We start from the raw sequence: 15,911 nt of genomic DNA on the forward strand, positions 1-15,911 counted from the left end.
CTTTCTTTATCTTTTTTCCTCCAGTTTCCAAGATGAGTAATGATCGAGGTAAGCTCACATGAACCTCTTTTTGTGGATTTTTGCTTTAATGGATTCAGCTTCAAATTTAAATACAACATTAGAGTAAAATCACGCTTTCACTTGAGGAAGCTCCTTCAACTTCATGATTGTTGCTTGTTGCTTGAAATCTTCCCAGATACACACCTGTTATATATATATATATATATATATATATATATATATATACATACATACATACATGCATACATACACACACAATCCCCTCTGAAAGTATTGGAACAGCCAAATTGTTGTTTTGGCTGTGCCAAATGTTTGTGCAGTTCCTCTGACAGAGTTTCGCTCTTTTCTCAGCTTTGAAGTGGCTTGCTTTTCTCCCATAGACAGCTCTCTGGGCTTCATGTTGGCTTAACCTTTTTAACAACAAATGTAGTCTTCAAAGGCGAAACGCAGGGCTCAAACCAAGAGTAGATATTCAGAGCTGTTAATTGTTTAATCAATCTAAACATGTTTGGCAACCTGAGGTGGTTATATGCACTGGATTCTATTCTGAATAATTCCAACATTTTCAGACTATTTTGAAGACGAAGCACAGGGCATCCTGGATGTGATCGATAACTACGACAGACCAGGACACACATATTCTGATGGCTTGTACACCGACACGAAAACGTACGCTCATGCTTTCAACGACAAACCCGGAGAGCGCGTTCCTAAAGCCGGAGCCGTAGTCGAGGCCGGTGTAGGACGAGTTGGAGCAGCGTGGAGCATCTTTTCAGCTGGAGCTAAAGGTCCAAATGCCTCTGCCAAGGCTGAGGCTAACGTTCTGGAAGCAGGAGCCATGGCTCGAGCTGAGCTTGGAAGTGTATCAGCTGCAGCTGGTCCAGTTAAAGTGAAGCTGGGCCTGGGGATTGATACTGGTGTCAAGATTAGCCCCTCTAAAATAAAGCTAAAGTTTCTTGGCACTGGGGTGACACTTGGAAGCACAATGGGAATTTCTCTTTTTGGAAGTGAATTTAAAATAAAATTATGGTGATCATATTTGAAAAGAAATGTAAGATCTTTGTAAGATTTTATAATGATTTTCTAAGATAATGCTTCCTCAAACTGTAAATTCTAGCATTTACCATAATCCTCATGTTTAGTGTTTTAATCACAGATCTGTCCATCATTTCTACAATCAGAAACCTGTCAGATTACTGAACAAAGAAATAAAATCAAATGCTACAGTATACGATGCTTCCCAAGATTCATCTTTCCACACAGAGAATACTCTATACACAATATTATTTTAATAATCATGATATTTATCTATTCAAGCTTCTTTCCACAGCACATATGAGATTTGTGGAGTTTTGTCACTTTTAGCTTTTAAAAAATTTATTATTATAAGTGTTTGTTTGTTTTGTTTTTTTTTTAAACTTGGTATGATATATATATATATATATGAGATATTTCTAACCATGAGCATAAAAAGACTTTTCTAAAATCAGACCAACATTAGTAGTGTTGGCCATTTCATCCCAAAACCCAGCTGCTAGCTGAAGAAGGACGCTAGCTAGCTAGCTTGAAAATGAATTTGAATAATCAATCAGAACTTTATACTCACAGTTTATTTACGATATGTATTTACAACGTGTTTATGTTTGTGATGTCTGTCATGTTCATTCCTGATTTACTGATTGGCAGCTGGTTATGAGGTACTGCCCCTTTTCAGAGCTGGACCAATCATCATAAGGAGAAGCAGTGCATCCAGGGGCGGGACAAACAAACAGTGCACTGCCCAATAAACATCAAGTTGTTTTGTTTTTTTGTTATTTTTACACAAAACTCACCTCGCCCACATTCTGTTCATCCCCAGGGAAGCATATTTCACGCAGACTGTCCTGTCCATGGAAATGTTTTGATTTTAATGATGAACAGTGTGAGACTGATTTTTGATCTGAGATATTTCATCATTTGTCTCAATAAAATATTGAATTCCACCAAGATTGATGAATATTATAGACACTTTGGTAAACATTTCATTGCTGCATTTTAATGAAATTTTATGGGAATACTGACTTCCTGTGTAGTTTTCCAGTGGCGTATAATAAGGTTTCATACTGTATCGGGTTGCCAGGTCTCAGCAAAATGTCATTTCTGATTTACGGTATCTGCAATACCAATTTACCATAATACCATCGTCTGGTATGAACATGACACACTCTGTAATCTCACTTTCCCTCTCCTAATCTTAGACACCAATCAGCCATAACATTAAAGCCACAGACAGGTGAAGTGTATAACGTTGATTATATCGTTACAGCGGGACCTGTCAAGGGGTGAGATATATTTATTAAGCAGCAAGTGAACAGTCAGTTCTCGAAGTTGATGTGTTGGAAGCAGGAAAAATGGCAAGCGTAAGGATCTGAGTGAATTTGACAAGAGCTAAGGAGTATATACATACATACATACACACACACACACACACACACACACACACACACACACACACACACACACACACACACACATACTCTTACTGCCACTACCAAAACACCAAGCATTATTCCTGTGGAGATATTCTAAGTTTTGAGGCCCGGTTTAGAAAATGCAGTTAGGTATTGACCCAAGCTTTTTTTTTAATTCAAAGATAGGGAAAATGTTGAGAAAGATGAGGAAATTGATGAGGTGACAACATAAACCCAGTAATAACAGGGCGCATCAGCTAGCCTACCTATATTTAAATTTAAATCTTGAATGTGTTAATTTGTCTAGAAATAGGTTTAATAATTTCTATTACTTTCTTTAAAACTTTCTTTAAAATTAATTTTAAATGTTCCTATTATTAAACTTTAAAAAAAAAAAAATCAGCTCTTCTTAAGCACTGTGTATTTGCTTCAAAAATTACAAATGTTTATTTTTTCGATATGGTGAGGACGTGTCACAGTATCACTCTTTTTAAAAACAACAATTTTTAATTTCCTACTTTTTTTGATGCTAACAAAAACAAAAAGTCATCCTGAATAAAATATTTTATTGCAACCAAAATCATATCACAAAGCCTGACAAAGACTATGATAAAGTACCAACAAAGGCAAAAATGTGTTTTTGTTTGTTGAATTATTATATTTAGATAACAATGTGTAGCATATTTGTAATAATTAGATTTAAAAAAAATTCTATATCTTCTACATCTACTGTATTTCTATTTCTAAAACCAAAGGGGCGCCCTGTGACTGCTTTATACATAAACCTTTCCCCAAATGATTGTAAAGTATGCATTTTCCATATTTATTTCATTATTGTTCCACAATTACTTTTCTCTGGTCAGTAATAATGTTCTCTGGGCTTCAAAGCTCTGCATACAAAGCATAACATTTATATATAAAGCATAATGAGCTAAAGTTAAAATAAAAGAAGGAATATAATACGCAAAGAATATTTCATTAAAATAACCTACAAATTGACGTGTACAGGTACTGACAGTAAGAGCTCTGTTTTATCTTTAATTTTAATAAAATGTTAATCCACTACATCGTACAACAGCAGTGTATGGCTGTTCCAGTCCTGACCACCAGAGGGCACAATCTCCTGAGTTTTCGAAAACAAAAACACCATATGCAGTACAAGACTGGTTATCCAATCTGCATCACAAAAACAGATTTTGTGAAAGCTTTTTTCTTCTTCTTCATATTAACGCTGGTGATTAAAAGAATATAAAACATTTAAATAAAACACTACAACAAATCCGTACTTTAAGACAAACTAGACCCCTTTATATGGTGGGCAGACTGATGGTTACATCATAGCACAGACGGAGTGCTAGAGCCCTAGCAGGAAGTCCAATCACTCTTCATTCACCATGTCCATCAGGACTCAGATGTAGGATCTCCCCAGTGTGTTGGAATCTCTTAATACCGATGCATATGAACACACACAGGATACATATATCGAATGAATATAAAATGTGTGAAATGACACGAAAATATTAATTTTTTCTAGTATTTTTATTATCGATGTACATAAAATATCAGATATATTAAAGATATAATAAAAGCTCACTCAAATCCGCAGAAACGCTACCAAAATACAAAATACAGAGGAAACAGGATGAGACAGAATTAAAGGATATAATATAGTCTAATTATTATTATTATTATAGTGATAGTTTATAGTGATAGTCCACGGGCAGCAGTGGCTCAGTGGTTAAAGGCTCTTGGTTACTGATCAGAAGGTCAGGAGTTCAGGCCCCAGCACTGACAAGCTACCACTGTTGGGCCCTTGAGCAAGGCCCTTAACCCTCAACTGCTCAGATGTATAAATGAGATAAATGTAAGTCGCTCTGGATAAGGACGTCTGCCAAATGCTGTAAATGTAAATGTAGTGTCATAGAACATCGAACAAGGTCATTATACAAATCTAACACAGTTCACTTCATGTGCATAAGTGCAGTCCGCAATATACAACACCAGACACGAGCATATTTATCTTCCTGAGGGGTGAGAGGTACAGTAATGAGAGTAAAATATGCAGGACACGGCTGAAACAAACGAGACGAGTGAAACTGATTAGAGGAAGTGATCAGGATCAGTGATCACCTGCACATGATATTCTCTAATATCTAATTGGTTCTGTTTTCCAAAATATGAACAGATGAATAATTTACACGGTAAACGTGATAACGAGCGCTGTTCGAGTGCCAAGTACGCTTTTTTAGGGCCTCTCGTTGTCCCAGTTCAGACACACACCTCTAACACCTAGTGTTCATGATCAGCCATTACACAGGTTCCTACACACCGATTATGTCCAAGTGCACAGAGCACGCAAATGAGGAAATCGGTGGAATTTGATGAATAGCAGATTACTAAAATGTAAAAACAGTGGTAACAGGAAAAGGGTGTGTGTGTGTGTGTGTGTGTGTGTGTGTGTGTGTGTGTTTCTGTGTGTCCTTGCTTGCATTTTCTATCTTAGTAAATATATTAAACTGCTGATTTATCCGAAACCCCCTATTTCTGTTTTCCTGTAAATAACTTGATGACTCAGGATATAAAATAAAAAGTGAAAGTTTATTGGTTATAAAAACCCCACCCCACTGGGTATAAATACCCCAACACACCCCTTCAGGACACTCGCTCACACTGACACTGAATTGAAACAGCCATAGGAGAGAAAATCAAGGTAAGAATCAAGACATTTCTACTTTTATGCAGCACTAATAATCCAATTCAAGAGAAAAACCCCAGATAATCTTTTAATAACAGAATGCTGTAATTAAAAAAGATAAACATTTAAGTTTTAGACTGGTCAATTGTTCCAACTAAACCATTTACAGTGTATTGTGTAAGTAATAAGATTACGTGATAAGCGGAGTGACTGTTACTACCATGAAGTTGATTATTTTTCCATAACAGCGTGTCCTCAAGAGTATTCATTTAACATCACAACAATTTGCCAACAATTATAATTTTTCATTTATTAATACATTGCACGTCATTTTTACACTTTTTATCTGTTTATAGTTACATTTAGTGCTTGTGAAACGAGTGAGTTCCTGTTCTCACTTGCGCTATAGCAGCTACAGACAGTCGTTCCCTGTTCGCAGGGACTGTCAGTCCCTGTGAATGAGCTGTTGCTATAGAAACGATAACGAATTAGAACAAGCGCATTGATTAAACCTGTGACGTGTCCAATCACGATGCAGAATTTAGCAGCGGTGAAGTGCAATAAATACAATTGATTTATTTCATTTTATTTATAATACTCAGTTTTGTTGGTCCAGTGACATCAAATAATTTTCTGCTTTGTAGTGACATTGTAGTCGATATGGGAAGTAGCTACAACAAACAGTGGGTTCTCCTGGCAGCGGGTTCTAAAGGTTGGGAAAACTACAGACATCAGGTGAGAATATTATAACGAGAGGCTTGTTTGCTTACAAACAAAATAAATACGGTAAAATATTTTGTAATATTAGAAAAATATCATGCATTGCACATTCTACGTTGAGGAAGATGAATGAATGAATGAATGAATCATCTTGTGTTTAAAGTTTGGTACGAAGCTAAACTGAGCGTTTCTGTTACAGGCCGACGTGTGCCACGCTTACCAGGTCGTGCGCAAGAACGGGATTCCAGATGAACAGATTGTGGTGATGATGTATGATGATATCGCTTATAATGAAGAGTGAGTATTATAGATTAGAAGTAGAAGTAAAGATTTTCACATACAGTACATGGTCATTCCGTTGGGTCATGTGCAGTCATGGGGAAAAAAGAAAGTACACCCTTCTTAAATTCTACCTTTTTATTTATCCGAGCATAAATAACAGTTGGGTGGTGCTCACCAACTTTTATAAAAATGTGTAGTCATTTTTCTCCAAAAAGTAAACCAACCTTCAGAAACCGTCCTACTACCACGAACACTGAGAGAGCAATCAGCAGCCAGCTGTTCCTAATCAAATGCACAAGGTTAGTTAACCATCAAGAAGTGACAACTTCTATAAAAGCAGAACTTTTGGCAGTTCTGGAGCACTCAGGTGTGTGTCTACATCATGCCAAGGAAAAGGACATGGGTCGTGACCTCAGAGATGCAACCTCATCAATCTGGGAAGGGCCAGAAGGCCATCTCCAAATCATTTGAAATTCATCATCCTACAGTGAGAAGAAATTTTGTACAAATGGAGAGCCTTCAAGACAGATGCCAATCTTCCCAGTTCAGATAGTTTAATACGCACAGCTATAACGATAACCTCAAAGAGCTACATCATGGGACCTACAGACCTCTGTAAGCACATTAAAAGTTTATGTTCATGAAGGCACAATCAGAAAAGCACTGAAGAAGTATGGCTTTTAGGAAGGGTGGCTAGGAAAAGAACACAGAGTGACTTAAGTTTGCAAAATTGCGTCTGAACAAACCAGAAAAGTTCTGGAACAATATCCTTTAGATCGATGAGACCAAGGTGGAGATGTTTGGTCATCATACACAGCACCATGTTTGGCAAAAACCAAAACCAAACTCTTCATAACAACTGTCAAGTATGGTGGGGGAGGGATAATGATTTGGGCTTGTTTTGTTACCACTGGACCTGAGAAACTTGCAGTCATTCAGACAATGATGTATACTCCACTTTATATCAGAATATTCCTGAGACATATGTGAGACCCTCTGTCCAGCAGCTTAAGCTAGGCTGAAATTAGGTCATGCAACAGGACAATGATCCCAAGCACATTAGCAAATGGAAATCCGAACGGCTAAAGAAAAAAAAAAAATCAAGGTGTTGGAATCACCGAGTCAAAGTCCAGACCTCAACCCCATTGAGATGCTGTGGTGGGATCTTAAGAGAACTGTGTATAAACGAATGATTTTAAATATCAGTGAACTGAAGCAATGCTATAAAGAAGAGTGGGCCAAAATGTCTCCAATGTTTCTGTGAGAGACTGATAAACTCCTACAGACATACTTTAATTTCTTGTTGCTAAAGGTGGTTCTACATGTTACTGAATTATAAGGTGTACTTTATGCAATTGGTTTACTTTTTGAGAAAGATCGTGACAATTGTTGTGTTTTTTGTTGTCACTTAAGTTTATTTGTTTGTTTATAGAAGTTGGTGAGGACCACACAGTTGTAATTTAGGCCCTGATGAATAAAAACCATAAAATTGAAGGAGGGTGCAGGGACGTGCAGAAGGGGGCGCTCTGGGGGATCGAGCCCCTGCCCTTTTTCTAAACGATTTAAAAGCGCCCCTCTCGACATTAATTCATGAACAATTATATTACATAAAAAGCGTTTGAATTCAAATGAACACAAGCGCGTGCACAAAACAGGAGCAAATTAATCACAAGAGAGTCGGAGGACGTTCCTATTTATTTGTCCGACTCGAGTCTGCCGTCAGATAGTCTCGTTGTCATGACCCAGACGGGTACGCTGAGACCACGAGCTCTTCTGCGAAGCTTCTCGTAATATTAGCAGCATTTTATACGCTTATCGCCGCTAGTTTTCAAACTGATTGAGAGGAATGTGTTGTAAGTACTAGCTACTCGAGTTCATTACAGCTCCAGACATGCACGTAAGCCTGTAATATTATATGTATGTTATATAGTCAGTAAAGGCACGATGCCGTAAAGAAATTAGAGAAAAACTGAAGAAGGAGGCGGTGAAAGGGACAGCGTCCTTATCAACATGGGGGAAAAGGAGAGCTAATATGAGAGATAGTTGCAGAAAAGACATCACATGTTTACAGCGAGTGATATTCAGTGTTACACGGAGTTCTGTTCGGCCATACACCGATTACCGTTCCCCACACGGCACCGCCCCTACTGTCGTTTTGCTTTTTTATATAAATAAAAACCATTTAGTTCAGCTGGAGAACCTTCACCTGACACCACAATTATAAACCGAAAGCGTCTGCTCCGTTCAGCACGAGCTGCAGAGTCGCAGCACAGAATAATATAGCCCTCTACTTTTAACATTTGAGTCCAGGGGGTATGGGGCACAAGGTGGGGGACATGCTGGACAGGGTGCCAATCCATCACAGGGCACCATCACACACATTCACACACTATGGATATACAAAATCAGCCTACAATACATGTCTTTGGAATGGAGGGGAGAACCCGGAGGGAACCCCTGAAGTACGGGGAGAACATACAAACTCCGCGCACACAGGGCGATGGCGGGAATCAAACCCCCGACCCTGGAGGTGTGAGGCAAACGCACTAACCATTAATCCACCATGTGAGGTGGCAGTGCTACCCACCGCATCACTGTGCCAACAGTTATATAATTATATGATGAATAAGTATTCATAAGTAAAAATATGATATTTTTCTGCAGGAACCCTTTTAAAGGTAAAATCATTAATGAACCAGATGGCCCAAATGTTTATACTGGGGTTCCAAAGGACTACACTGGAAAGGTAATGTGTAACACACAGCAATGAAGTGTTCTGATACTTATTTGAGGTTGGTTTTTTTGCCATTGTGGAATCTACCATTTGAAATTGTCCATTATCAGGAGGTATCAGCTGAGAACTTCCTGGCTGTACTGCGTGGAGATTCGGAGGCTGTCAAGAAAACAGGAGGAAAAAAAGTCATACAAAGGTATTTACCTCTATCAGGTCACTTTCATTATTATATATTGTTCAGATTGTTTCAGACGTGAGCTTAACTTAAATTTTAAAAAGTCAAAATTCATTATTTTCCCACATCTTTTTAAACTGAGAAAAAAGAAAACTGAGTACTCAACCCCTTCAGATGAGTACTTGTTAGAACCACCTGCTGCAGATTTAAGTGAGTTTGGGTAAGTTCCTATCAGTTTTGCACAGTGTTTGGGATTTTCACCTGTTCTTCCTGGCAGATTTGCTCCAGGTTCTTAAGTTAGGAAATTTCATCCTAAGTGATGAAATTCTGTTACCTTCGCTTTAACTTCCTTCGGATGCTCCTGTCAGCAATCAGACCACACGACCGGGCGGTATGACCAGTTCCTTACGTTCTCCGTACTCTTCTACTCACATCGTTCTGGTACAAGTTGATCTTTCTCTCCATAGGATGTTCCAGAATTGTACAGGATTTTTATTAAAAAGAAGTTTTTGGCAACCTCTACTCTATTCCTTCTGTTTCTGAGGCTTACCAGTGGTGTACATATTGTGGTAAACCTTCTGTATTTACTCTGGTGAAGTCTTTGACACAGATACGCCTACCTCCTGGAGGATGTTCTTCATCTGGCCAGCTCTTGTGAAGGGATTTTTCTTCACCAGGAAAGAATTCTTCTGTCATCCACCACAGTTGTTTTCTGTGGTCTTCTGGGCCTTTTGATGTTCCTTTGCTCACCAGTGCATTCTTTCTTTTCAGGAATGGAATAAATATTTTTTATAATAATTGAACTTTGGCCACACCAAATGTTTTTGCTATTTCTCTGATGGGTTTGTTTTGAATTTTCAGCCTAATGATGGCTTACTTCACTGGCAGTGGCGGCTCTTTAGACTTCGTACTGAGAGTTAACAGCAACAGATCCCAAATACAAACACCACCATTGACATCAACTCTAAACCTACTGTCTACTGTGGTAGACAACAAAAATAACAATACACCTGACTGTATATAATGTGTTTGGACATATAGTGACCTTTATTATTTTCATTATGTTCTGTTTCAGTGGTGAAAATGATTCTGTCTTCATCTACTTATCAGACCATGGAGGTCATGGTGTCTTTTGCTTTCCTCATTCCACAGTAAGTTTAGTACATTTTCTCTTTCTGTACAGTATTTAGAGATTGAATGTTTGTAATGAGGATTTAATACAGACCTTTTATTTAGCCAGACCTCAAACATAACTACAGACCTAAGCACTATTCAGAATTTACAGGAGAGATACACAAGCTAGGGTGAAGTTTCAGTAAAACAGTAAAACATTTCACGCTAACACTAATGTGTTGGCTGTAAATACACTCAAAAACCAGGGAATGTTATTCAAGAATAACATTTACATTCACAGTTATGGCATTTGACAGATGCCCTTATCCAGAGCTCAAAAACACATCATGCTCACTAGGTCATGGACCATCAGTCTAAAACCCTTGTTGAAGAACCCTGTTGTTTGATGATAGCTAGTGACTCAGCTGTTTGGACAGCCAAGGGAAATTTGTTCTACCACCAAGTTACCAGGACAGAGAAGATCCTTGTAGGGCAGATAGAGGAGGCCAGTGCAGGGAACGTAGCAATGGGGACGTGTAGGACACTTATCCGAGCACTGGTTTCCCGATGCTGAACCTACTAGTTAGATGAAGTGTGAACGAACCGGAAGCAACAACTCTCTAGATGCTCAGATCCATACTGTATAATACGGAGCTCATGAAACGTAATAATCAGCTGTTTTCTGTTACAGCTTCATGCACATGACCTTATTACGACAATACATACAATGTCAAACAGCAGAAAATTTTCAAAGGTACGTATTTACATTCGAATACATCTATGTACATATATTATCATCTATTTTTTTCTATTAATACAGGTAATAGATTACAGGTTATACCACGGCGCTTTTGAATTCTGGATCCTGATTGGTCAGAAGGTGTTGATTAATTTTCTATAACAGCAACTCTGACAGTAGCGCAGCTTCACAGCTTCAAAAATCAGGTTTATATTAATGCGCTCGATCTAACATGTTATCGTTTCTATAGTAACAGCTCGTTCACAGCGACTAGTTTTATTTCATTCCTACTAACCACCAGTGCCGGTAACTGAAGCTCTTGACTAAAGGCTCTTGCGCAACCACCACATGATTGGCTGATTAAATATGTAATTACATGAATGAGTAGATGTACAGGAGTTCCTAAACAAGTGGGTGGTGAGTGAGTGTGTATCTGTGTTTAGATTTGTTGTGCTTGCCAAGCTGACAATCAGAATTTTGGTCAATCCTGGTCAATGTTTGCAGATGGTCCTGTATTTGGAAGCGTGTCATTCTGGATCAATGCTGGAGGAGCTGAAGGACCGCAACGGTTAGTACAATTTCAATTGACCGAAAAGCCGTAGTTATGCTAGGTTTAGCTACGTTATTCTCATACTGTATGTCTAAAAGTCCTTTAACATGTTCTTTCAGTGTATGGAGTTGCAGCGTGCAGGCCTGATGAAAATAGCTATGCTTGTTTTAAGGATAAGAAAATAAATGCTTGGCTTTCAGATGTCTTCACCGCTGTCTGGCTACATCACACCAAGACAGTTAGTGTTATATATGATGAATACACACATGGAAATATATGAAAATATACATATTTATTTCTTTTTTCCTGTTCTCTTCATTCTGAAGGTGAAACTTAACACGACGTCATTTGGAGATCAGTTCGACTACCTGAAGAAAAAAGTCACCGAGGCTGCGAGAAAACCTCAGACGCCATGTAACTATGGCGACATGGTATGTTAAATAAAATAAATAAAGCATTTCAAAGCCCTCGTCATATCATGATGGGTGACGGCCAGTTAGTGAATAAAATGAAGCATTACCTTTAAAAAGAATTGAAATCCTTTCCAGGATAGATCATTTTTAAACAATGGAACACAAATACAAATTCATTACAGGTTTTGTTCTACAGCGAAACAAATGATTTACCGTTGCGAAGGTTGTATGATCAACCGAAAATATTATTCAACAGCAGCGTTTAAATGCGTACAGTGTGTCGGTTTAAAAATGTCTATTTCATTCTCTCTTTCTCTACATTATTTAGAACATATGTAAAGTAATGCTGAGTGAATTTCTTGGCGAATCACCCGACTCTGTGAGGGGAGCGTGGCCAGGCCAGCCTACGAACTTCCGAGTGTCTGATGTGGTAGACGCTACAGAAGTTCCACTGCTAATCCAAGAATACAGGATTAAAAATGAACAGGACCCGGAAAAGAGACAGGCCCTGGAAAGACAGTATGATGCGCTTAAAAGAGTGAGTACGCCACTTCCACTGCACTGCGTTATTTACAGTCCTACTGTGTTGCTGTGATAGTGAAATAGTTCATTTAATTTTATTCAGTTTTATTTGTATAGAGCAGGGGAGTCTAATCTTATCCGGAAAGGGCCGGTGTGGTGCAGCTTTTCACTCCATCCAAGCAGGAGCCACACCTGATTCCACCTGTTTAATCAGCTGTTCTGGGCTTTCAGTAGACTCAGGTGTGGCTTCTGCTCGGTTGGAATGAAAACCTGCACCACACCGGAACTTTCCGGATAAGACTGGACACCCCGATATAGAGCTTTAACATTGGACATAGTCACAAAGCAGCTTTATGGAAATCTGGATAAAATTTTTATATGACGGAATTTTTTTATTTTTATTTTAAATAATGGAACTTTTTAATATTTTATATGAAGGGGGTTTTTTTATATTTTATATGAAGGAATTTTTTTGTATTTTATATGATGGAATTTTTGTATATTTTATATGACGGAATTGTTTTATTTTATATTTTATATGACGGAATTTTTTTTTTATTTTATATTTTGTATGATGGAATTTTTTTATATTTTGTGACAGAATTTTTTAAGTATTTTATATGACAGAATTTTTTTTATTTTATATTTATATGAAGCAATTTTTTAATTTGATATTTTATATGACGGAATTTTTAAATATTTTATATTTAATATGACAGAATTTTTTATATTTTATATGACGGAATTGTTTTATTTGATATTTTATACGACAGAATTTTTTATATTTTATATGACAGAATTGTTTTATTTGATATTTTATACGACAGAATTTTTTTATATTTTATGTGACGGAATGGTGTGATGAAGTGGAGTTACTGTTACCAGCCTGAAGATGATTATTTTCCTATAACAGCACATCCCCAAGGGTTTTCTTCCTCTCTAACACTACAGCGATTACCAATGATTCATTTTTTATTATTATTAAAGAACAAGATGGTGTACTTTTAAATGTTTATAGTAACATTTAACGTCTATTAAACGAGTTAGTTCCTGTCATGTTATAAAAGATACCGTATAAACAAAAACAAAATGCAGCTTATCATGTGAGTGAGAAACCACAAAGAAGAGTAAACTCGTCTGTCCTGAAGATGTCGGAAAGCTTAAAGTTACAGCTTTACCCCTGACTGTTACAAAGCGCTGACACTGGTGACTCCTTCCATAAATGATACGTAAACATGTCCTTACAGCAAACTTCACCAGATCGACGATTACACACTTTTAAAATCACACCCCACCAGTCATACGCTAAACCCCGCCCCCACCTGCTACAGTACATACAGGTTATTCTGTTATTGCATGAGGGAAAATAGCCATCATGTCAGAAATATTATTCAGTAATGAATTACATATTACCACATACAAAAAGGCATGTTTATTTTTAGTAATTTTAGATTCATATATTATATGTTAAATTTGTATATTGTGATTACATTTGTAGAAGAGGAAGACAGTGGATGAAGCGCTGCAGAAGATTGCTGAGCGCACAAACGCTTCACAAGCTCTGACTGAAAAGCGTGAGGTGACTCGGACGTACGAACTCAAACTCGTGGCTGAGCATTTCAGGAAAAATCTCTTCAACTGGGAAGAGGAGCCGGTATGTACTCCATCCATCCATCCATCTTCTATACCACTTATCCTTTTCAGGGTCACAGGGAACCTGGAGACTATCCCAGGGAGCATGGGGCACAAGGCGGGGTACACCCTGGACAGGGTGCCAATCCATCACAGGGCACAATCACACACACACACACTCACACACCCATTCATACACTACGGACACTTTAGACACGCCAATCAGCCTACCATGCATGTCTTTGGACTGGGGGAGGAAACCGGAGTACCCGGAGGAAACCCCCGCAGCACGGGGAGAACATGCAAAGTCCGCACACACAGAGCAGTGGGAATCGAACCCCCAACCCTGGCGGTGTGCGGTGAACGTGCTACACCACCCTGCGCCCCCAGTAAATATAACATGACTTGTGTAGTGTAATGGATTAAGAATGTAAAGGTCAGTGAAAATACTGTAAAACAGCAATTTGGTAGGTGCATTAGTCAAGATTAGTCAAATCGTTGTACTGGATCTCATGTGAATTCAGTCAACATTGGTCAGGTTAGGTCTCTAAGGGTTAAACAGGTGGAGTTCAACAATAGTGGAATGTTATTTTTACTCCTCTTTATAGTCCCCTTTCTGTTCCCTCCCATGTACACGAAGCTCAGTGCTAAACCAACAGTGCTAAGTGGAGTTTGATTAGTGTTAGGACAGTCATGATATCACTTTAAAGTGATGATTTGGGGTGTTTTATTAATTAAGGGCATTGCTTTACTTCCTTATTTAGATATAGATGATAAAAGTACCAAGTAACATATCATCACATGTAGATTCCTTAGCTTTATGCTAACATTGCTTGATTGTGTGGTTCATCAAAAGCATGGCCTTTCCTCACTCTTACCAACTGTGTTGATTCTCTTATAAAACAGCAATTTACTAACAATTGCAGGTTTTTATTTATTTATTTATTTATTAAAGAATGACGCTGTATTAATTTCCATCTCTCTCTCTCTCTCTCTCTCTCTCTCTCTCTCTCTCTCTCTCTCTCTGCAGTTTGTTGTCACTCCTTCACACATACAGGTTTTAGTGAATCTGTGTGAACGTGGATTGCAGGTTCAGAGGTATGTGACGAGATTCAGTTTTTCAGTATTTTTTACCGTAATCTGGAATTTACCACGTCCAGTCTTTTAAAAAAAAGAAGTATTTCATTTCAAATTTTCTCATTTCTTTGTTTCCATCAGCATCACTGAGGCCATTACTCACGTGAGCTTTGAGATTGCTTTCTGAAGAAATCACACACGACGTCACAGTCATTTTCTTTTACGCTTTTTCTTCTTTCAGTACTCTAAGGACAGCTTTCAGAAAATGTCTGATCGGAATTCAGCATTTTTTGATGCTGAATAACCAAGAATCATCCTGCTGCATGTGCAATGAATAATCATGTTTAAATTATAAATAACAGATTTACTGTAAGCAAAAAAAAAAGTTGTTGTTTTTATTTGTTAAATCAATATATTTCTAAAGTAAAATGTGTACAGAGGATTTTTTTATATTTTTTTTTATTGCATTTCTTCCATGAGGCACATTTTGCCAAACAGATTTTATGTCTGATGTGAATAATTTGAATAATTTTCCGTAATTATATAATTCTCAACAGCAGGTTTTACTCACTAGGCAGATTTGTAAGCTGGGTTAGTAATGTCTCTTCATGTGTATGGAAGTATAATAGTGCCAGATGTCCTCAAGGAAAAATGGCATGTTGAATTACACAAATTGAATAAAAACATATTGCAATAAAAATACTTGAATTTTTCTGCCCAATTTGACACAAATTGAAAATAAAACACAGCAATATCAATGCTTGAATTAATTTCCTCTGCAATTCATT

The 15,911-nt window shown here is 37.7% G+C and overlaps 1 protein-coding gene across 3 annotated transcripts; it reads left to right on the forward strand.

The window, feature by feature from the left end:
- Positions 1–4,117: 4,117 nt before the first annotated feature.
- On the forward strand, positions 4,118–15,823 carry LOC128617446 (legumain). Of its 3 annotated transcripts, XM_053640570.1 has the most exons (14): positions 4,121–5,181; positions 5,811–5,901; positions 6,086–6,183; positions 8,833–8,914; positions 9,013–9,098; positions 10,153–10,228; positions 10,882–10,944; positions 11,434–11,497; positions 11,599–11,717; positions 11,806–11,910; positions 12,221–12,430; positions 13,913–14,068; positions 15,077–15,144; positions 15,265–15,823. In XM_053640570.1, exons 2-14 carry the CDS (start codon positions 5,827–5,829, stop codon positions 15,308–15,310), a joined length of 1,248 nt encoding a protein of 415 aa, XP_053496545.1. In that variant the 5' UTR covers positions 4,121–5,181; positions 5,811–5,826; the 3' UTR covers positions 15,311–15,823. The 3 variants fall into 3 exon arrangements, with proteins under 3 accessions (XP_053496543.1, XP_053496545.1, XP_053496544.1); XM_053640568.1 differs by lacking the exons at positions 15,077–15,144; positions 15,265–15,823 and having other exon boundaries at positions 4,118–5,181; positions 13,913–14,650; XM_053640569.1 differs by lacking the exons at positions 4,121–5,181; positions 15,077–15,144; positions 15,265–15,823 and having other exon boundaries at positions 5,723–5,901; positions 13,913–14,650.
- Positions 15,824–15,911: the final 88 nt, after the last annotated feature.

The sequence above is a fragment of the Ictalurus furcatus genome, chromosome 13 (assembly GCF_023375685.1).
Source record: "Ictalurus furcatus strain D&B chromosome 13, Billie_1.0, whole genome shotgun sequence".
Lineage (NCBI taxonomy): Eukaryota > Metazoa > Chordata > Actinopteri > Siluriformes > Ictaluridae > Ictalurus > Ictalurus furcatus.